Source organism: Haemaphysalis longicornis, unplaced genomic scaffold (assembly GCF_048455015.1).
Source record: "Haemaphysalis longicornis isolate Haplotype H1 unplaced genomic scaffold, Haemaphysalis longicornis Haplotype H1 scaffold_3, whole genome shotgun sequence".
Lineage (NCBI taxonomy): Eukaryota > Metazoa > Arthropoda > Arachnida > Ixodida > Ixodidae > Haemaphysalis > Haemaphysalis longicornis.
The window spans coordinates 67,590,439-67,614,474 of record NW_027526335.1 but is presented as its reverse complement, the minus strand read 5'-3'; the positions used below and the strand labels follow the sequence as shown (position 1 = coordinate 67,614,474).

The following is a 24,036-nucleotide window of genomic DNA, read 5'->3' as shown; positions in this document are numbered from 1 at the left end:
GTGTGTGTGTGTGTGTGTGTGTGTGTGTGTGTGTGTGTGTGTGTGTGTGTGTGTGTGTGTGTGTGTGTGTGTGTGTGTGTGTGTGTGTGTGTGTGTGTGTGTGTGTGTGTGTGTGTGTGTGTGTGTGTGTGTGTGTGTGTGTGTGTGTGTGTGTGTGTGTGTGTGTGTGTGTGTGTGTGTGTGTGTGTGTGTGTGTGTGTGTGTGTGTGTGTGTGTGTGTGTGTGTGTGTGTGTGTGTGTGTGTGTGTGTGTGTGTGTGCGCGCGCGTGCGCGCGCGCGCGCGCGCGTGTGTGTGTGTGTGTGTGTGTGTGTGTGTGTGTGTGTGTGTGTGTGTGTGTGTGTGTGTGTGTGTGTGTGTGTGTGCGTGCGTGCGTGTGCGCGCGCGCGTGTGTGTGTGTGCGCGCACATGCATGTGTAACATCGTCTTGTGTGAAAGCAAACAAATGTGTGTGAAAACAAACATGCGATGACATTTTAAGCTAAACCTTAAATCACTACCAAGCTTTACCAATTCCTCACACCATTTATACCCCTTTTCCCTTAGCTAAGATTGTGATTTTAAGGCTACAAATCCCTTTTTTTGCGACCTTAAAATTCTTTTGGCGGCAAGTTTTCCAGTACTGATAAAACTTGATTTATACAAACATCATTCAATGTGCAATTGCTGAGCTTCGCCTAAAACAAAAGTGCCAAAAGGTGACCCCAGCCTGCCAAACAAATAGCTACGGAATATAACATACACGTAAAGTCAAGCGATCATGATTGCTGAGTCCAACTCCTACTTGGGCCACCTTGTAACAAACTAAGGATGTCGTCAACCTAGCTCATACATTCTACTCGGGTAGGTATGAACTTGAACTTTTCCTCAAGTACCCTGCAGAATAAAGCAATTGTAATCAATGTGCTTCTGATGCAATGTATACGGAACAGAAAATTGGATTGGTTCACCTGCACAGGGCTATGCATTTGCAGAGAGATCCATAACACTTGCAAAAGCACAGTGCACATTTAAGATCCCCTAAACAACTTCAAATTTGATGACACTTAGAAGGAAGGACCCTTCAGTTTGCAATACTAATTTCAATGCTGAAAGCTTGAAACAAAGAAGCAATCAAACTTGTTTCGCAACTGAAGCCTTCCTGTTCTCACTCCATTTACCAACTGCATCCCAATGCCCACCAGATGATTACAAGCGAGTGTTTAGTCTCTTAGTGCAACAGATACATAATGCTTGTCATCCATGAATAAAGGTCTCGCCATTTCAGGCATGTGCTCCAAAGAAAGTCCTGGATACTCAGTGTCAAGAAAATGCATACTCTGGAATTGCGTAATACAAATTCAGTCATCTAAACTGCATTTCCCACATCCCCAGTAAATGGCAAAAGAGTGTTTAAAACATCCCTTACTGTCAACCACAGGAAATGTGGAGCCCAACACTAGAAGGTACGCCGTTAATTTATGGCTGTGTCCAGTGGCGTAGCCAGAAATATTTTTCAGGGGGTGTTATATGTCGTCGGTAAAAAACAAAAAGACAAAGATGCTGCGCCCAAACAAAATTTTAATAATTTTTGGCTTTAATAAACCTAAACCTTCTTATTTTTGCTTTTACATTGCAGTATATCAATTCAGTGAGTAAACAGCATGGGCAAAAAAAAGGGGGCAAAGGGAAGAAGAGGAAAGGATTTGGAGCTCAGAAAAGTTCAGGCAGTGTTCTGACACTGAAGCAGGCCCCCTGGCTACACCCCTGACAATGTCGACGTCCGATGATACTATAAGCCCTCAACTGAAGTGACGTCCACCTGTTTTCGGCAAAAAATGAAAAAAAATGCCCCCTCTGGCACTACTTCCCTAATAAATAATAAATATAATAAATATATAAAACATAACAAACGCATCCGAGCTTGTGTAGGGACTTAACCCGGGTCTCAAGACTAGGATCTGTGTGTGCTTTACCATGCCGCTATTCCCGCGCTTTGCCCGTGGAAGAACGCGAGTTCGCCTACTGTGTGCCGCGTGACAGGTGAACATGACCGCACGTGATTTTGAACAAGTTCACGCCATCCACAGAGAGCTGATTCTGGAGAAGGTGCTGTGCGGCCAGTCGGCCTGTCAAAGCAATTCGCACCAAAAGACGAAGATGCAAAAGCAAACACTGAGATGCAAACACGATGTCGCAGTAAAGGAATTTTCGATGGGTACACTTCTGGGCTTTTGCCTTAAAAATCACGTACGCAGACGTAAATGCTTGAGGCATTTTTTTATGTCCGTGGCTCAAAACTCCCAGCACCCTCTACGAGGGGGCAAAGCGAACCAGTGAGAGTTGTGCTGAAACCTTCATGCTCAAGGGGGCACTGCGCAAAAAATGTTTTTTAGATGCTTCGTAGTCGACTGTTTCCAGTATGTGCGCTTGCAGGACGCGAGCTGAAAGGGGCCATGAAGACAACATACAGGTTTGTTTTATTCGAAAGATTTGGTGTTTTATAGTGACCTCAGCGCTTGTACGGCAGCAAACGATGCTTTATTCACTCAGAAATTAAGCATTTTAAGTCTCAAATTTCAATTCTCTCGCTAAATTGTGTGTGTTGTGACGTCGACAATGACATATCCAGAGCAGGGCCTAGATAGTCTACTGACCAGGGCTGCTAGCATCTCACAGACGGCCGTTTGGTCATCTTGTTTGTCGCCCACTTTCAAGGATGGCGCTGCAATACCGCTGAAGTGCCAGTGTTCGGACTTGGCTTGTGGCCAGACTTCTATGCCTACCATGTTTTTATTAGGGTTGATTTTAATCGTTTCCTGAAACATAAGCTATGACTCTACAAACACGGTCACGTAAGTAGCCGTGCCACCTATGTCAGTTGGTCTGTGTTCTGTCAGGCAAGTCCAACGCGTCCGAAGGCTGTGTTAGGCAGTGCCAGCTGACAAAGTGCTGCACTGACTGCTTCGACATTTACATGCTATTAGTTCACCCCACCATTCTTACTACTATAAAAAGAATGTGCCCTAAATTTCAGCGCAAATAGCTCATCGTGCAAGCTTATAACCCCTGGTCAATTTGCATTTGCTTTAGCCAGCCTTAGCCAACCGCAAAGTTGTAGATAATACGTCATACGCTCTAGTACGGGAAAGGAGCTAGTGGGGTGCATGGCCACTCTCTTTTTTCCTAATTATATAGCTTATTTGAGTGAAGTTTGTGGTAAATGTGATGTCAGTGTCATTCTAACAACGAAATCTTTCAAATGAAAGAAAGTTGCATTTTGCCTGCCCAGCCACTTTAACGTAACGAATTTCCGGATCATTGTTATGGCGGCTGGGGCGCACTTACGTATTTCTATTTGTCAGTTCCACTCAGAAGTCTTCTTTATGTGGTTATTCATACAGCTATGCTGGTGTCCCACCTCCACAGAATGGAATGGCCGAAATTTTTTTTATTCACTCTTTACACTGACGGCCATTTTCCTGATTAAACAACGATGACAGTTTTTCCCAAAATGGGGCACATCGTTTTCGCCCTAATAATTGTGTTCGCTAAAAGAGACTTGTCCCTGCGCAGTATGAACTCTGTAGACTGGCCAGACTGACAGATGTTTAAATGACGGGCTTCGTGAACACAGGAATAACATGCTCAATGTTATCCCGTGTTTGCGGATATTGAGGTAGTTGCTAGAAGCCCCGACTGCCTTATTTGGGAAATAATTGAAGCATGTAAAATTGTCCACGGAGGTGATCTGTGCACCGGTGTTCCCTCGATATCTTCGACAGGGAAATCGCATTTCTGGGTGGGGAGAGACCAGCTGCAGATAGCGTGCTTGCTATGGTCACTTCTTTTCTTTTTCTGTTCGCCCTGTGATGACACATTCGCAGTAGAAATGTGCGGGGAGAACAACTCAGGTGGTTAGTCTGCGTATTGTGGTGCATCGTCTTTGTGTTTGTCCTGTTTATATCTATTACAATAATGTCAGGCCGATTGGCCTGTCAAATGGCTTCGAAGCAACAATACTGCGTTGAACGCTACACAATTATAATAGGCGATATTTTTGCATTTACATCACCGGAATATAGCAATAAAGGTTGCACAGATTACACAGGATGTAACGTTGTTTTTTTAACAAGGCCCACAATGCAGCACATGCTGTGGGAGTGCTCGGGGCTCGCGGCGGTGAGAAGAGCCCATCTTCCGCCGTACATCAAGACCCTCCAGGAGTGGGCATCGCCTCCTCTGGGCCGGGCTCACCCAAGAGAGACTGTTATGTCCCTGTGGACTTTCACTTGTACCACGGGGATACACAAGAGAATGTAGACGCTTTCACCTTCTTTACCGCCTTCCCCATCCCTGACTAGACCTTGAGTCTCCCCTTCCGAATAAAGAATTATAATAACAATAATAATAATAATAATAATTTCTGATTCCATCAAATGCATTTTTTTACTTCAGTTTACATGGGACATTTTAATTTTTATTTTGGATTATGTCAGATTAAACTTTCACTCCCATTTCAGGTTACATTGGATACAATTTAAAGCATTGGGGTAAACCTACGTTGGACGGAATGCTACACACTGCATAAAGATTTTCCAACGATGGAGCAAAGGAGATTTTTTAAACCGTTCATTAGGGCACTTGTTACAACCATATACTTCCCATCTGACCTTGCGTATAATGCACTTAAAAAGTGTGACAGTTCATTTCATCCCAAACCGCACACAATGAATTCGGTGTAGCACAACATTACGCACAGTACAACCGTATTTAATCAAACGAGCACAAAATGGTGGCACAAACAAATTACACAAATTTCGCGATGCTGACTCAAGAGTTAAGGCCCGTTCACACTAGCGACGAAAGCGATGAAAGCGACGGAAATTTCTGTCGCTTTCGCCGCCTTTCATCGCTTTTGTCGCGCGATGAAAGCGATTGGTCTCGACCAAATTTTGTCGCCTTCGTCGCGCCGTCGCTTTTGAAGCGGAAGCAGGAGGCGAGACTTCCTGACGTCATATCCTGCCAAAGCACCCGGATGCTGTGTCTCCACAAGCGGCGAAGCTCCCGTGAAGTCTCACTCCGAGCGCGACACAATAACAAGAAAAGCAAAAAATAGTCGTCGCTCGTCGCTCGATGTCGCGTGCAAGTGTGAACAGCAAAGGTGGCGATCGGTTTCGCTTTTGTCGCATTGTCGCGTCGCTCCGTCGCAAGTGTGAACAGGCCTTTAGAGATGGTAACTTTGTGAGCAGCTAATTTTTAAGCTGCTACCGAACCTTTATTGAATTGCTCAAGGCCATACGTCATATAATTTAACGCATTTCGCCACTAACATATCGAAAACGCATCGTGACCTCCTCGCGGATGCCGAGCGCAAAGTTTTCCGACGATTCTTGGCTTTTCGCCCGAATACCGGCTCCACGGTAGCTAAGGGGAAGGAGTGGGGCTTTCTGTATTCTTTGCGCATAAAACAAGCGCGCGCACGCGCATAACATAAAGTCGAACAGCAGTTTTTAGTGAGAACGAGACCGCGTGCACCTCGCCCGTCTCGAGGAGCGCTCGCAAAGCAGCACGTGCATCCGTTGTCGCGAGTACTGCGACGCACTTCAAATCGGAATGCAAAGCGCGTCAAGCGGCCGCAGTTGCGCGTGATGTCCCACGAAGGAGTCTCGCAAACGTCTGTAGGAACCTGCGTGCAAAGCAGCGCGAAATGCGGCCGTGCTCTCCAAAAGCAACGAACCAGCATGCCGGCGCGTGCCGCGTTCAACGCTACGCAATGCGCCCCCAAGACCGGAATAAAATATGCGCCGCCACAACTTGGCCGGTACCGGCCTCCGCAGGGATTAAAGTGCTTCGAACGGAATATTTCTGGCTTGTTCGGTGCTTAGCGGACAAAATACGATTCGGGTCATTTTGTTGCTTTCGCGCGCTTTTGTACCCCCCCCCTTATTTTACCACTCCCCCGTACTACCAAAACGTCCGCTCAACCTCGTGTTATGGAGTGTCGTGCAGACTATGCGAACGAACAAGAGCTAGCGGTGAATGAAAAATCACTCATTCCAAGCCACCGATAAAAGCTATGCGTGATAAAGGAGGCAGCGCGATCAAGCGGCTGGCACTACCAAACAGAAAAAAACCCACACGTCTCGCAACACCATTCGCCAGCCACGGCTCTTGGTCGATACGTTCGCGGAGACCGGAATGCCTCTGAATTTCGCTTGCGCTCTCCGTCAGAATAGTCCTGCCAACAGCATTAACGCAGATGCGACGACGCTGTGGCGGCTGACGCCTGTAAACAGAGGGGCGAATGTGGTTTCGGAAACCGCTAGCATCTGTCAACACGTGAGCCGTAGGCATGGAACTAGAAACGGGTGTACGGACGGAGTGCTATCGATTTGCTGCTCTTCCGCTCCTACGGTTGCGGATATACAAGACTTCCGCTTTTGCTTCGCTTCGCATCCGGTTAATTGTGGCTTATCTTTCCATCTGTGTCGAAAACCCGTCCGAACTAACAACCACGACGTTTAAAAACTGCGATCACCAAAACAGCTGCACTTCTTACAGAACGGAAGGCCTAGTTTTGGATTCGAGGGCGGGCGAGGGAAACTTGCTACGTACGGGGCAAGAAGGAAGGACGAATTTTGTTAACTCACCCTGTGCATGTCCGTCAACACTTTGCACAACTTTGTAGACAATGTCCAGAACGTTGAAAAACAGGAGAAATTTATGGAGCTTCATATTCCCACAACTTCGTATCACATTCAACCGCGCCATTCTGCATTCTGCAACGAGTTGAGTCAGCCCCCCCTCCCGGCTGGAGGTTTTCTTCCCGCAGTTGCGCACTTCATCCAGTTTCGTACTTTCTGCGAGCTCTCACAGCGCGAAATTCCGCGACCGCCACTGCCTTCAATTCAAGTGGGCTGACCCGTCGCAGCTGAAGGTAAGATCTGTCGATTTAGTTCGCTACTGTAAAGGGTAAAACTAGAAGCCCAGGATCTTGACAGCGGCGATAACCGCATGTGAATGAAAAGTCGTCGACGCGTAGCGGACAAGTCGCTTTAGCAGACGTGTAGATTTTCGAGCAAAATGCGTACTGCACTCAGGAGCTTTCGTTTTGCGAGTTGTGTGTGATCTTTTTTTCTTTTCAGGATTGGTTATTTGAAGTACGTTTAACGTAAATGCCGTGTTGTTATTGTAGCGTGAACTTGCCCTTCATGGCGTTTGTGCTCGTCAGCGACGTTACGCGGATTCGCGGGAACTCAAAAATAGTTTCAGGTTTCGCTTACTTTCGGCGTGAAATTTCGCCGGTAAGAAGCGAGATGGACTATTACCCACGTGCACCCCGACTCTCACATGTAAAACACTTTGACATTTTCTCCATAAACCACATTTGTTTGACTATCAAAGACGTGAAATGGTCTGGCCTGATTTTTTTTCTTCTGCATGACAATTACCAGTGAAGGCTTGTAATGTATATGTGCCGGAGTAACAGTTTGTACGACCAGGAAGAACGTTAAACTTTCGATTTAATTTCTTTCTTGCAAAGGAATTATCTTGTGCGATGCAAGCGGCCTCCTGCTCTGTCGGCTATTTGTAAAACGTTATTGCTTCACGGTGAAGCCAACGACGTAGGCTCTCAGAACGCTAGACGCATATATGCTGGCCGACTGCAAGTATATAGTGGTAGTTCAATGATTTATTGCAGGGTCCAAGTTTCCGCTAGATAACTGGTAAAAACGCCACTGGATCCGTTTCTCTCCGGTGATGGTTTATATAAAATCTGGGCATTAAATAAACAGAATCCACCCCCCCATACACGCACGCACGCACGCACGCACGCACGCACGCACGCACGCACGCACGCACGCACGCACGCACGCACGCACGCACGCACGCACGCACGCACGCACGCACGCACGCACACACACACACACACACACACACACACACACACACACACACACACACACACACACACACACACACACACACACACACACACACACACACACACACACACACACACACACACACACACACACACACACACACACACACACACACACACACACACACACACACACACACACACACACACACACACACACACACACACACACACACACACACACACACACACACACACACACACACACACACACACACACACACACACACACACACACACACACACACACACACACACACACACACACACACACACACACACACACACACACACACACACACACACACACACACACACACACACACACACACACACACACACACACACACACACACACACACACACACACACACACACACACACACACACACACACACACACACACACACACACACACACACACACACACACACACACACACACACACACACACACACACACACACACACACACACACACACACACACACACACACACACACACACACACACACACACACACACACACACACACACACACACACACACACACACACACACACACACACACACACACACACACACACACACACACACACACACACACACACACACACACACACACACACACACACACACACACACACACACAGAGAGAGAGAGAGAGAGAGAGAGAGAGAGAGAGAGAGAGAGAGAGAGAGAGAGAGAGAGAGTCTGGAAACAAAAATAAAATACAACTCACAAAGAACATGAGAAAATAGGTAAGTAAAACAGACACACGATTGATTTGATTGATTGATTGATTGCGGGGTTTAACGCGCCGACGCAACACAGGCGATGAGGCGCGCCGTAGTGGAGGGCTCCGGATTAATTTCGACCACCTGGGGATCTTTAACGTGCGCCGAAATCTCGTACGCACGGGCGTTTTTGCTTTTCGCCTCCATCAGAAAAGCGGCCGCCGCGGCCGGGAATCGAACCCGCGACCTCGTGCTCAGCAGCGCAACGCCTTAGCCACTGAGCCACCGCGACGGGTAAAACAGACACACGAGAAAAACATTAAAAAATGAAGTTTACTGACGCGTCGATTGGAGCACCAGCCTTAATTCGGTTACTCTGATGAAGACAGGTCCTCCAGTCGAAACGTCAGTAAACTTCATTTTTCGAATTTTTTAAAATGTTTTTCTCGTGTCGAACCGAAAGAAATAGCGCTTCGGTTGCGGTTCGGGTTCGGGTGAATTCATTTCGTTCCGGTTCAGTGCCGGTTCGGCCAAATCCCAAATCCCAACCGGTTCAGTGAGCTTAATTATTAGCGGTGTGTGAAAAAATGTTCCGTAGTTTAATAACGGGAGTTGAGTTCCACCAACCGATCGGTGTGCACGCTTTTATCGTCGCACCTCAGCCGGCGAGACACTGCGTACGTGCCGCCTTTTTTTTTTTTTTTTGTTTGCTGTTTCCCATTTCTGGGGGCCTTTCTCCCGTGGGTGTATCGTACCTGAGTCCGACAGTTCCCCGGGATTTATCGGACTGTGGTCGCTGTTTCCTATGGAGATAAGCCGCAAACCGCAAGTCGTGCAGCGGAGAAAATAGGCGGCGGGTGAATGGGGGAGGGCACGCGTACGTACGGTCTGCAGCTGGCAGGCGCTGCGAATCTACGTCGTCGACTCGACGGCTCGGCAGCGGGGTGCCGTCCGGAGCGCACATACTGACGCTGCCTGGACTTGGCAAAACCCGCCGTCATTCAAGCCGGGTTGTATAGTAGCGGCGAAGTGCCGCCCCAGCTTCGCGACGCACGGATGTTGCAGTGCCGATCGCTCTTTGACGGGGCTGCCGTTTATTACGTAGTGTATTTCTTAGTGGATTACGCACTATATGTAGTAAAACATAAGTGATTCAAATTAATCGACAAGGGCCCCGTAATAATTGCTATGAACATTGAATAGACTGTATATTTAAAAAATGTTCATTAAGGCTATTGATACAGTATAGACTGTCTACTGACTGTCCGATGTTTTCGGTAGACTTTCTATTAAACGTTTAGCACAAATTTTAGATGCGACTGCATCTCATTCACTCGCCTTGTCCCTCCATACGGCGTCGTTGTCCGTCCACGCCCCTCTCTCATTCTCCTCGCCGCGCGAGCTGCGCTCTCCGCCGCTCACCCCCTCTCTTCTCTGATAGCGAACACTCTCTAGCGAGGGGCATTGGATTGGATTCGATTGGATTGGCTTGGCTTGGATTGGATTGGATTTGATTAAAGTGGATTTTGTTGCGTCATAGCCGCGGCAGGGGGTTCACGGCACGTTTCACGCGATGGGAGAATCAACCTAACGGAAACAACAACGGAACCCCCTATGCGTCGCATCTGCACAGGGGTTCCCGCGAGGGGAGGTGGGAGTAATTTTTCATTGAATATTCGTTGCTAACGTAACGATTTGTGAATTATAGTACACTAGAACAAGTAAGACAGCCGTTATAAGCCATGGGTGTGCCGGTGGACCCCTTTAGATCTTGCAGAAGTGATAGGGGACCCCACTATGAACTATGTTGATCCGTATCATAATGTCAAATAATTTGCACTTGAGCTAAAGTCGCCCACATGCTTATTCAATGCCTGCCTTTTGTGCCTGGCTTTTACGCTGATGCCGGGTATCGCTACGAATATTCAGTGCCCTTTCACTCTGTAAAGAAGGACGACCAGCAAAGCTGTGGTGCCGAGCCTCAACGTGAGCAACAATGCGCATTTACCGGGGCGTAGTCCAAGGAGTTCACGAAGCAAAACACGTTTGTTTGTGACATGTTTTAGCGCTAAAAATGATGGACGAACACTAGAAGGAGGACAGGACAGGCGCTAGCTAAAAACGGGTTTTATTGCCAAGACGTGCAACGATGTATCCCAGCTATCATGCACCAAGATTTTAAAAAAGAGCAATGGCGTTACTCGAAGAAAACCTAGTGCATACTGTTTGCAGTACTGTGACGAAGCGAACAGTATTTTTTTTTCGTTAATGAGATTTAACTAATTAGCTGTAATTAATTATTGAATTCGAGAAGTTCTGCCCTAATCACTAGTGTCAATGAGGCACTTGTAGGTGCCCACAAAAGGCATCTAACGACGGTGTTTTCAGCGACGAACTAATTGCGTGCTCGTTTATTCTGTCTGATAAAGAAAATCCGCGAAATATGAAAAATACCACGTGACGGCGCCTCCGCGCGCATGGTAAAGCAATGCCCTCAAACAGGCTGCCTCTGAGTTAGCCAGAATGAAATAAACAAAAGAAAGAAAGAAGAAATCGTGACCGAGTTTGTGCCTTATCTGCACACGCGCCCCGCCAATCTTGCTGTTGCTGCTCCTTCCATGCATTCCATTATCAAAGTGATCCGCTTTCTCTTCGGGCGGGTGGCAGGCGAAGCAGTTGCTTTCAATCAGCTTGTTTGGGGACGCTGCTTTACAATGCGCGCGGAAGCGCCGTCACGTGGTATTTTTCATATTTCGCGGGTTTTCTTTATCAGTCAGAATAAATGAGTACGCAATTAGTTCGTCGCTGGAAATGCCGCAGTTAGATGCCCCTCGTGGGTACCTACAAGTGCCTCATTGACACTTTAGTAATTAGGACAGTACTTCTCAAGCTAGATAATTAATTACAACTGATTAGTTAATTCTCGTTAACGAAAAAAAAAAATACTGTCCGCTTCTCCACAGCACTGCAAACATTATGCACTAGGTTTTATTCGAGTAACGTCATCGCTCTTTTTTAAAATCTTGGTGCATGATAGCTGGGACACCCTGTATAGGAAAAGAAAGAAGGAAGAAGCGCAGATGATCGAGCTGTGCGCAGAACTTCACTATCCACTTAACGAGGTTACGAGAGGGCGGTGTGAAACCTTTGTAACTTTCGACTGAGCATACGTTCTACTTGATTACCTGAATTAAATTTGGACAGACTGTATTTTTATTTCAGCGCACAATCACGAGGCTGTCCGTTTCCCTGGCTTTGACAGCGTACGGGAATTCCACAATATTCACAACTTCCCTGTGAACTGTGTAATTCTGAAAAGTAAATGAAGCTCTGCCCAATGTTAGAGCCGTCTTAGTGAGTAATTTTCGTATAATTTTTTTTCTGTATAGTTTCAATTAAACGAGAGTTGAAGCCGCTTTCTGTAACCGTACTCCATCCGTTGATGGGCATGCTTCACTGTGTGACACTTGATGTGGGAAAGCCATCTTACAAAGCCCAAGCTTACATGATGATGATGATGATGATGATTTCTATTGGTTTCCCCTTTGTCCATTGCCGTCAACCTCATCTCAAAGCATATTTTACTCTGAGCTTCTCTAACTTCAAACGACGCCCAGCCCATATCTCCCTGAACTGCTTCGTTAGTTGTTTTTCCATGCGCGCCTAAGGCCAAACGTCCTACCGTTCTCTGGTTTACTTCAAGGCCTGATAGAACGTCTGATTTTAAGCAGAGTACAGCATTCGCAAACGTGAGACCCGGAACCATTACTCCTTTCCACATTCCTCTTAGTACTTCATATTTGTTATACCCCCACAGAGCTCTATGCTTCATTATAGCTGCGTTTCGCTTTCCCTTAACCTTAAGTTGCTCCTCGTGAGTACTTAAGTAGTTATCCCCTTCGTTTATCCACACTCCCAAATATTTATATTCCTTCACTCTAGGTAATTCGCCTTGCTGGATAGACACTACGTCGGTGGTAGCGTCATTGAAAACTATTATTCCTGATTTTTCTGTACTGTACTGAACATAGATTTTTGTAAAGTCGGCTTCACCTGTAAACACAAATGTATTGCTAGGAAGGCATTCTTCAGCAGAAATATAAGTCGTCTTATACCAAAATATGAAGGCCGTAGGAGTTTTTTTTTTTAATTTTATGAGTTTTTCCACACTGAAGGTGTGGCGCGCAGTATTGTGATCCCGGAGATTTTAGTGGGCGCCGCAAAGTGGCGCTACGCTCGCGTGCGATTCTTGTCTACATCGTTCTGTTTGCCGGAGACGATCTGATGGCTCATATCCCTATAGAGCTTCGCTGTAAAATTTACTCTGGCAACTAAAAGTCGCCCAAACGCTATGTACATGCCGTCTTTCGTATGACAGGCATTTTTGCATAGCTGACGTGTAGTGCAAAAAGCCAACGTTAAAACATGGGATGCGCGCGAAATTGACGGTTTAAGTCATGCGGAGAAGCCACCTTTTTGCGTTGCCAGTCGATACGTTCTTGGTCGATACGTTCACCATTTTGCGCCTAATAAGCTTTTCGTGCCTGCCCTAAGCAGCGCTAGTATAAACCAAGAGTATAAAACATGGGTATATTAGACCTTTTTAGTAAGATGACATGTCATCACCCCGCTACAAAGGGGAAACCAATAGCAATAACAATCATCATCATTATCATCATCATCGTCATTGTCAGTAATGTTTGGCAAATAAGAGAAAATAATGGGATGAAGAGCTTCGGGGAGGGTTTCGCGGACGCCTGAAATGCCCCCAGGGATTTCGCGCACCCCAGGCATCCGCGAGAACCACTGCACTAACATTCTATAAGCATTTAAACTGCGTTCCTGTATATAAAGCACTTAAGTAAAACATTGACAAGTCTAACAAGCCTTATAAAAAAATTCAACACAAGCAATGCTTCGTTCCTCTAATTTTCATTTATTTTTTTGAATTCTGTATCACACTGGTATCCACGGTGCATGGAATGCTGAAAGCAAGCTCTTGACATGCGGGCCGGATACACGGTGCTTCTTGACTGTGTGTCCTGAAAACAAAAAGAAATCACGGTTGTGTAAGCCTAATTTGCCTGAAGATTTTAAGTGCACTTGTGCTGGCAGCTTTGCGTACAAGATCTTGTGCCCGCCGACGTATCCGCTTATCTAGCAGAGCGCATGCAGTGAGCTCATTTCAGGGTCAGTTGCTCATGCTTATCTCTCCTGCAACTGACTCGATGCCTGGCTCTTTCTGCCGGGGCACACAATTTCACCAGTTCTAGAGGCGTCGGTGGGTAAGATTAATCCACCCTCCACTACACACTGACAACTTTTCGCGTGAACTGCACGGGCGCATCCCGCGGTAATTTTTACGGTGGCTTTTCTACGTGAGTTGCAGCTCAAAAATCAAATTAGTCTCACTCTCTCTCTCTCTCTCTCTCTCTCTCTCTCTCTCTCTCTCTCTCTCTCTCTCTCTCTCTCTCTCTCTCTCTCTCTCTCTCTCTCTCTCTCTCTCTCTCTCTCTCTCTCGTACGTGAGGAGCGGTGATGGGGATGGGGATGCGTTGCGTACGCAAGTGCGGGTCGTGGTATTCGCTTGGAGCCCGCGTATACGTCAATCGTGTTTCGTGGCATTCCGTGATAACAGAAGACAACGAATGGGGGTAATTTGCTGTTTGAACGCAAGCCGAGCAAAGCTGCCCGCCGGCTCTCGTGTGCGCGACTTATTGTTTCCTAACTGGTAGTGATCACTCACGCTCAATACTGTCGCCTTGGGCACGGCTCCTCGCAGGAGGACACCGCGTTGTGGCGCTTGGCGAGAAATCAATATATACCTTATAAAGAAATTAAACTTAGACCCACTAGATAAGCTACGGTTAGTTTATCTAGGGACTCTTACAAAAACCAAGCAGGCAACCTCTCGTATTTATATGCCAGAAACCTTCGAAAATCTTTTTTCTTTAGTTGCGTCCTAATTCGCAAATCACTTACCGGCCAATCTTTTCGAATCTTTTTCTTTTTTCTCAAATTTAGGGAATAAGTCAAAATCTTATAGGGTAAAGCCAAAATATGCGCACCGCGATATACCGCTCTGCGTACTAAATATGCGTACCAAAACATGCGTACCGCCGCGATACCGCTCCGTCGTATATAGTCAGCCCCTCTGCAGAAAACCCGACTCCGTGCTACGATGCAGTTCCTGTTTTCCAACCGTGATATCGCCTCGAATCCCAATACTGACATTTCTTTTCGTCATAGACGCGCACGAATACGCGCAGGGTCCACGAAACACTTCGGAATAAGCGAGACTTCCAACAAACTGATTTCGTTATAGCGAGGTGAGAGAACGAACTACGTGTTATCACCGCACTACAAGTTCCCGAAAGCACTTTGTAGTCAACCGGTAGATCGTCCCTTGTTCCGAAGTTTGCGCCGCGTTGGCGTCGGCGTTAGAGCCAGAGAGGGAGTCCCGGAATAGCCCCGTTGCCTTGAGGCTGCTGGCCGAAGGCTCGTGCATGCGGGCTCACCGCAGTCGCTGCGCAGCAGGTTTCCTTCGCTCGCACGCAGAGTGAAACACAGGTCTAACGATATGCCAGTGAGCCTCCGCGAAGTCGGCGCGTTCTCTCGCCGAACTGCCGCGAAGCATCCAAGAAGCAGTTCTTCCTTTTCGAGGTATGTTTCCAGGCTGGCACCGCTCCAGCATGCTTCGCCGCCGGGCCAGGCAGAGGGCAGCCGTCTTTCTCATTATGCATTCTCCGCCGTCGAATGATCGCGTGTTTACCAACACGTCCTCGGGTTTCCTGCTCGAGTTGCGCAAATGCTGCGCGGAGCTCGCCACGATCGCGCTGATCTAGGCAATACAGCGTGTAAATCACAGCTGGCAGGTTTAGGTTGTTTTTAATTTTGGTTTACTGCGGAAGCTGATGACAGGCAGACGCACTGGCGTTGTCGGAGGCCTACCTCTCACCCTCTGCTGGCTAGCAGTTCGTGCAGGCCGCTTCTTTTCCGCACCTTATCACCAAACGAGCTTTGTAATCGCCATCCTGCCGAGCATGTTGTCGTCCTGGGGATCTAATTGCTTTTCACTGTGGCCCAGTTCTTAGCCGCGATCGATCAGGCTTAGCTATATGTCTTCCGGATAAGTGGGTTCAAACCTTCGACTTAAGCCCAGCGAGCCCTTTCCCCTTGCCTGGGCTCCACCAATGAGATGCGGCGGACCATCTGATGTCCCGTCTACCGACTTCGTGTTGACATTTTTCTTCTAGTTTCGAAGCCTTGAAAGTCACCCCGTCAGCTTTCCGATTCGCTCCCACCGATTTGATATAATAGGAGCGAATGCTTGTCTCGCGACTGTAGTGGTGCCTGCGTATACGTTTCAGTGCAATTTGAATGGTTTTTCCGGTGCCGATTAATCTCAGGGCTCCTCTGGGCACCGAAAATGGCGTGGGGAATATGGCTTTCATGGTGTTGTACTGCATGATTCACGCCTGCCGACTGTGCTGGCCATGGATGGGCAAATGTATAAAAACTATGCATGAGGGATATGGCAATTCCAGTGTCGGGACCATTTTGCACGTTCTAATCTAATATAATGTAACGCGGAGAACTAACAATTGGTGGACTATCAGGGCACGGCCACCCGATCTCGAGGGGGGCGGGATCGAGTGGCTGTGATCAGGGTAATCGGGTGGCTATACCGAGAGACGGAACTAGGAGAGGAGGAAGACAGTTAACTCAACGGAGGGATAAAATACGAAAACTCGGACGCAAAGAATGGAGTAAGGCGTCGAAATGTCAGGAACGGTTGGAGTGGCATGACAGAGGCCTTCGTCCGGCAGCGGAATCAATAATTGGAAGCAGAACTCCGTCGTTTGGCGGCAGCAAGTTCACACTGACTGCTGCTTACAGTGTGCCTTGGATATACTCTTCCTTTGAGGTATTTTTTCGCGAAAAAAGTAACTGTACCAAAGTTCACAACAGCTGCAAAAACATATAGTATCGGACTCTTGCACAAGTTTCTTGGCTACGCGCCGCGCGGCTCAGTGGCTAAGGCGTTTTGCTGCTGAGCACGAGGGCGCGGGTTCGATTCCCGGCCGCGGCGGCCGCTTTTCTGGTGCAGACGAAAAGCAAAAACGCCCGTGTGTGCGAGATTTCGGCGCACGTGAAAGATCCCCAGGCGGTCAAAATTAATCCGGAGCCCTCCTCTACGTCGCACCTCATCGCTCGCGTTGCGTCGGCGCGTTTAATCGTGCAATCAAATCATAGTTTCTTGGCTGAAGTGGTAGCTGACTTGGGAAGCCAACGTAAGAAAGGCTTCCCTGAAATGTCGTAGTTTTAAATTAATTAGTTAACATATTATTAATTAATTAATTTTGACATCTGCATTTTCCTGAGGGCATCACAGTAAGGGGGGGGGCGAAGTAGAAATAGAAGGGATTAAAAATTTTCGCTGAAATAACGTAGCGTCACAAATGCTGTGGTCAGAAGGAGATCTCGTAATATAAAAAAATGACTAAAATAACGAGCGCGTGCGCTACAGTTATGCCGCTTGGAAGGTCGCAAAACAAAGACGCAGACATAGCTCTGCTTGTTCAACAAATGCTGGCTCAAGCTTAAAAAAACTTATTCGCCTATCATTGCAATGACGTCACACAAAAGGAAATTTCAGTGCCTTATGAAACGCGGAAAAATAGTCCATAAATACTTCGCATTCCGTTGTGTGCTTTACTGGACTAAACTAGAGCTCACGTTTACGTATTTCCGAACCTTAATCCGTCGGTTAGATAGAATGCGGCTGAAAATAAGTTGTAACTGTTTCAGCAGCTGACATTTTTGTATTTTAAATGACGTCAAGCGGCCATTGCTGGTATCTTAGTGTTGCGGTATTGTGGTGCATAGTTTTGTCTCAGCGTGTTTTGTGATATCCGGTTCGTGACCGTTTTCACAGCAGCAAATCTCGCATCTTGCCGAAATACCATTTCTTTCAGCGAATGCAATGCATTGTGGAACAAAATAGTGGTGCATTGGCGATTTCAAACAGCAGGGAGAGCATGCCAACATTTTGTTCATTCCACAAGAGCGTGCAATTTACAGTTGAAGAAGCGTTATTGCTTTTTGTCTTCGCGTCTTCCCGCCACTGTTTCCGTAATATGTGCGCCGGACACTTGCGTGCTTGTCCGCACACCCCGCACCTACCTACCGCGGTTAACGCTAAGCGCGGAACCCTTTAGTAGACAGTTTCGAATCAGCGCACAGGCGGCTATCAGTGTCTACGGTGGTTTTTAAAGCGAATCTTTACATGACAAGGATAAAAGATAATCCGGCGGTCCCGTGTACGCAGAAAACTCCTTCAGTGCAACGCCATGCGCATGCGCGTAACAACCGGGTTGGAGAGGAGTTAGCAGTAAGGAGAGACAGATTGGCTGGGTTTATAGGTGCCGAAGGAGCAGGGTCAACGTGGCAGTAGCAAACACTGACCGCTCTAGTGTCAGGGCACAGATTATCGGCACTCTTTTCTCCAAATGTTCTGTGCTGCCGTTGTGATCATTGGTCAGTTCGCATCACGTGACATTTGTTTACACTGCGATGGTTCATGGGCGCCGCCATTTTGTTTTTTACGCGTTTTCTGTCGGTCAACTGTGGCAGGCTTAGCTTGTCCTTCCTGCTTTGCGGCTGCGCGCGACTGACATCGTTCCGAACGCGAATTAAAGACAACGCGTGCAGATGCATTTCAGCAGCAGAAGTGTGTCCGAAGATGTCGTGTTGCTGCGTCTTCGGCAGTGTTGTTTACAAATGACCTGGTCAAAGTTGGCGGTGAGGCCGCAGAAGCGGCAATCTGACAACACTGGTAACCACCAAAATGGCCGCCGTTGCTCACTTGCGTGCCTCGGTGACGGTACTCTGATACCTTATCTAGTGTCACTAAGCCGCAGGTTACTTTTAGGCCACGCGTCATGCGTAAACCACCGGCCACATGTTACCACCTCGTTGGTTAACCATCTGCACGGGGTGCATGGGCGCATTTTATAATTGCATGCAATTTAATTTAAAAAAAAATAATGTTCACTGCATTGAGCGTCTATTAACTCCAAAAACACAATCTAAACATCCGCATGACAATGCTTAAACTCGCAGGATCGTACGGCCTTGCAGTATTTTAGTATAATCATTTGCTAGAAAAATGGTTCAAGTGTATGAAATCAGAAAATGACCATTCCCAGCGAGCAAGCAAGAAAGCAAGAAAACTAGTCGATATGCATATGGCGCGCAGATTATATTCCACTGCATGGTCTATAACTGTCGACTTTTTCGTTTATTACTGTTATATTATCTACCGACCGCGTCCTTTTGTATGTAAATGTATATACTCCTGTATGCCCACCTGCCTTGGCCTCAAAAGAGACTGGCTGTATTTCAAATAAATAAATAAATAAATAAATAAATAAATAAATAAATAAATAAATAAATAAATAAATAAATAAATGGCATGAACACGTCGGCGTACATTACGCTGGAGTGATCACTGATCTGCCTCTAGAAATATACCTCCATCAGGGAATTTGCCGCTCAAAAATGCCCTGTTGCATTTTTTTTTTTTTTCCATGTTTTGGTTGTGGCTTATTTTGGAGCCATGCGAGGTTTATCCACCCTCGTGGGCCTTAAAATATACCGTTAAACTTGTTTAGAACGCCCCGAAATTATGCAGAAGGTGATAGTCGGTAAAACTAGGCTTCAACTGCAGGTAGCACTACGCTTTGTGAGACAGTTTAGCTATGGAACAGATGTATGTAGAAAATTTTCCTCCCGAAATGTTCGATCTCGGAGGAGGAAAGGAATGGACGAGACCACTAATTCTGCGTGTCATCGAATAAAAGGTACCGATCATTACATTTAGGTCGCAAGCTACAGGCCATACTTACACGGCTTCGGTGCTTGCTGTCGCCAGGACGATCACCCAATTTGCAATGTCCCCGAAAATAAACAAAAGTAAAAAAAGCAGTCGGGAGGTCGATCATGCATTCTACGCTCATGGTATCTCGATAGAATTGTGTTTTACTTTTGAACTGATTGCTTTTTAGCCCTTGTTATTCTTTTCCTCGTTTTATTTTTTGCCTTTTCCTCCTTTTATGTTCCCGCTATCAGTTTTCGAAGTCAGCCCCTCCCTCGCCCCCCTCATTTCCCGCAATAAAATGCCGCCTACGCCATTGTGCTTCAACGGTAAAAATACGAGCCAAGCCAAGACAGTACCGTAGCAAGTCTCGATTTTTGATAGCCTTCACGCGCTGCTAAGCAGCGCAGGAAAAGACAAGTCCGACCTCTTCCCGCACCCCTCGGAGTGGCGCGAACGGAGCGCACTTTTGGGTCTTTCGTTCTGTTTCCGGATCGTAAAGATATGCTATCCGTCAGAGTAGGGCCATAAAACGTCGAATGACGGATGCTGGAGCGGCTTAGCGAGCGACAAGGGCAGTTGTGACAGAGCCACGACCAAAGCTGACTCTGCAGCAGCGATTTTATCAACGCGCTCTCCATGGGCCGTACTGGGTGCGTCAGCACTATTTGTGTCCTCTGCGGGAGAACGTAAGCTGTTTTCTGTACACGTACACGGGAAAAGGGTGACGTGGAAAGGAGAAAGTCCTACTTCGGAGGGGGAGCAAGCTATCTCCAGAGACGTAATTAACAAAAAGAAATATAGCGAAGCTGGAACGAGCAGTGCGCAAGTAAAGTGTGACACACACAGCGCTCGTTTGTGTCACGTGTAAGCTTACGTCTTGGTTTCAGCCGCTGTGTTTCGTTTCCCTGATATCCACTTGAGTACTATCTCCAGAGACAATTTTGGATATATAAGTGGCATGGGAATTCGTGATTTAGTGATTCGTTGAAGAAATTCCGCATACTCCGTGTACTCCTGAAGATAACGTAGGTATTTGCGTGCAACGTGACAGAAATTTCCAGCGTGCATGGCTGCGTATTTTTGACCGAAGTAAAAATGTTACGCGCGCCAGACTTCGAAGAGACGTTTTACTTACGCGGGTAGCAAAAATCGACAGTCTTTCGTCGAACGAATGGCGATGCTAAGGCTGAAGCAGATGGAAAAAAAAAGACAATTCGATAACAGGAACGTGGTGCGATTATTCAGCAGCAATAGTACCGTCTGATATGACTTGTTACGAATCGACTGTGGTGCATTGTACTAACTCGTCGGCGTGTACACTCATCGACGTGTAAAGCGACTCAGCAGCGAGCTCTCCCGCAGAGGCTGGGTGTGCTGCGGCGAAACCCGCCTACCTAAAGACACCGACACCACGAGATCGCGGCACCGCCGAAGGTTTCTCCTGCGCATGCGCCGTCTCAGAGCGGCCGTTCTCGGCCTGTGAAAGCTACACTTATTGTCTCCGAGCGCGTTCCCAGAGAGCTGTAGTTACGGTCTGTCATAATTTATCATTATGATTATCACACATTATTATCTATATCGCCTCGATGATGATAATAAAACGTTATCATGAATTATCGCTGCAATTATCACATTGCCGTTGTCGTGGCAAGGACGCGATAAACCGCCAATACTGTAAAAGAATGACCTGATTACACGATGCGACGCGTGGAATGTGCGATCAGAGATGAGCTCCCGTCGGGAAGGCTTCTCCTCCTTTTGAGCGCTCAGAAGCCGAGGGAGAAAGCACTCTGTATGCGGGCTGCGACACGTTCGTGCAGACCGGGCGTCATGAATGGCGTTCTCTACTTGTATGGACGGGAAAGGAGAGGAGGGTAGGGGGGGTGGTGGAGAGGGTGGCATTTTACGCGGTCGCCTTAATGGACTTCAATGCCACGGCCATTGCTGCCGCAGGCTTCAACGCCGCCGGAAAGTTTCAGTGCACTTTGAGCTAGTGAGGAGCTGCACACGAGTGTACAGTTCAAAGTCGTACGAATGAATTAGGGACCTAATGATGCTTGTTTTAATTCGTCGAGTTCTTGGCTTTCTAACCCCAGTTCCGAATGCGTGACTCACTGTCTGGATAGCTGGCTGGCCTCCTATCACTAGTGCCCTCGAATGCGTCTCCCGAGTAAGTCTACGGGTAATTCTGTTGCGGCGGCTCTGCTGATTTTGGCAGAACTTTTTTAACGGCAACCAAACCCAGCCTATGATGTGTTGCGTACTTGGGTAGAATTTCGCGGGTCTTGTAGTGTGATATGGCTGTAGCAATCGATGCGTACTGTCAGCAGCACGAACGTTCCAAGTTTTTCATATGTGTTGCGGACACGCACAGAGTGAACTGGAGGCTCCTGCCAATAGCACTTGGTGATTTGTTTTCTTTTTCGTGTTTAATTTAGCCTTATTGTACTCGTGAGCCGGCAAAAATAGTATCGGTGGAAAGCCGGTTTTCCGAACGGTGCGGTAGATGTATACTGCTCCATTAGATGTCTGTGTGGTTGTGATCCGCCCAGGAATGATAAGATGACTTAACAAAAAAGAAACAGATGGACATGATAGCGTATGAGGCCTGTAGGTGTTGACGAGGGTCAGAAGATGCAGGTATGACGCTTGGACGTTACCGCGAGTGGACGGAAGAGGCTGTTGACAGGCAGCGCGGCTTTGGACTCCTGAATATGTATAAGCGGCGATGATACGCAAAAGCGGCGCGAAGTATAATATGGACCCCGGCCCATCAGGGACTGGAAGGAAATGAAAAAGCGGACTCCCTCGCGAGGCAAATCATGGACCGCGGGGAGTCTGAGCATTCATACGCCCTTCCTCCATACAGTGCGGCTACCGACCGACTCCGGTTATGCCGACTAAGCAGAAAAACAATGCCGACACCTCATCTTCTACTAGACGCAGAGGAGGCCAGAAACCTTAGGAAAATTCAGACAAATAGCTACCCACATAAGTCTAGATTAGCACTCATGTTTCCGGATAAGTATAACGAAGAATGCCAGAAATGCCATCAGAAGGCAGACCTCTTCCACACTATATGGAACTGCCCGACCATATGGCAACAGAACAACTACAATACATCAATAGAGTCCTGGGAAGCGGCACTGTCCAGCTCAGACCTCTCCAGTCAGCGAGAACTGCTGGAAAGAGCCAAGCTAGGGGCTTTCGCCACTGGAGTCCTGGAAATAGTATTCCACCCTTGACTCCACCCCCTCCTCTTCTACCTTTGTGAATAAAGTTTACCACCACCACCACCAGCGAAGTATGGCGGCAATCCGAAATAAGTACGGCGGGAGAGCTTTTAGCCCGGGAAGTTTTTCCAGTTTGTTTCTGGAATAAAGATTTTTTATTGATTGATTGATTGATTGATTGATTGATTGATTGATTGATTGATTGATTGATTGATTGATTGATTGATTGATTGATTGATTGGATTGATTGATTGATTGATTGATTGAAGTGTAAAATAGGGGTTGCTAACTTGGCAGCGTAACTGGGAACTTTCTGCTAGTCGTGAAAAATCAATTTGGCGCATACATCTTTGAGCAGGAAAAATCCTCCCTGTTTATTGGCGACATATCCTCGAGATTGCAGTAGGGCATTTTATTCACTATGATAACGCAAGTGTGCGTCGTAGATATGTATGAAAGCCTGCGTACTGCCCATGCAGCCTGGTTACTTCAACTGGATACCTTCAAAGCTTAGTCGCGTTTTTGTGGCGTATTTTAACGCGTGAGTGCGTGTGTGTGCATTCGTGTTCCGAGGGCAGTTGCGTATACGCGAATGCACCTTACACTGTTAATGTTACTTTTAGTGGTAACTTGGCCGTTCTGGCAACGCGGTAGAGGTGAAAGTACGCTGGTTCTTGCTTTTTATATCTTTGCTAAATCTTGCTGCTCTCAGCTATACCTTCCAGAAATAAAAACCCTGTACACTTTTCTTCGAGGTTTTTTAGTGTTGGCGTTTCTTCCATGCCTGTGCCCATGTTTGCGTGTGTATTGATAGGATTCTCTACCTTAAGCATCCCGCAACACCTCAATCTCGCCTCACCGTGCACTTGTGTTAATTGGGGCTCGATCGCAGCCGCTGCACCGGGTGCATCTACTTGCAAGCATGTGGGTGTCTGCCTCACTGTCAGCAAACGTGGTCTTCATGTAGACAGCTGTCGACCTTGAAACTATTTGGTATGTTTTTCGTGCAGTGCAGAAAAAAAGAGTGGCGCACGAATGTTTATGGCTGTCGCTTCGAAAAAAAAAAAAAAAAGGGAGGCGCGGTTCAATCCCCCACGAACCCACCAAAGGTGGCCAGGAGCGCTCGTACAAAAATTTCAAGGTGGTTCGGGTGCTTGCAAATTCAATTTACGCTTAAAAATAACCGCAATATTAACTGAAGCGTACTAGTGGCGTTGGTATAGACATTGTTTAACTGCCATCGGCGAATATAACAAAGACT

General features: G+C 47.2%; 3 protein-coding genes across 3 annotated transcripts in view; 2 read left to right on the top strand and 1 right to left on the bottom strand.

Annotated features, from left to right (window-relative positions):
* The window catches only part of Tmem131 (Transmembrane protein 131), a 113,531-nt gene extending 106,745 nt beyond the window's left edge, over positions 1-6,786 (bottom strand). Inside the window, exon 1 of the mRNA XM_077703345.1 lies at positions 6,631-6,786. Within this exon, the coding sequence (XP_077559471.1) occupies positions 6,631-6,751 (121 nt within the window). The 5' untranslated portion in view covers positions 6,752-6,786. The remainder of the gene's footprint in view (positions 1-6,630) is intronic.
* Positions 6,787-6,793: 7 nt separating this feature from the next.
* Positions 6,794-24,036, top strand: part of LOC144174577 (monocarboxylate transporter 12-B-like) — a 78,186-nt gene continuing 60,943 nt past the window's right edge. Inside the window, exon 1 of the mRNA XM_077703349.1 lies at positions 6,794-6,917. The gene's annotated coding sequence lies outside the window, so the exon portion shown is untranslated. The remainder of the gene's footprint in view (positions 6,918-24,036) is intronic.
* Positions 15,177-24,036, top strand: part of LOC144174576 (monocarboxylate transporter 3-like) — a 20,633-nt gene continuing 11,773 nt past the window's right edge. The window contains exon 1 of the mRNA XM_077703347.1: positions 15,177-15,323. The gene's annotated coding sequence lies outside the window, so the exon portion shown is untranslated. The remainder of the gene's footprint in view (positions 15,324-24,036) is intronic.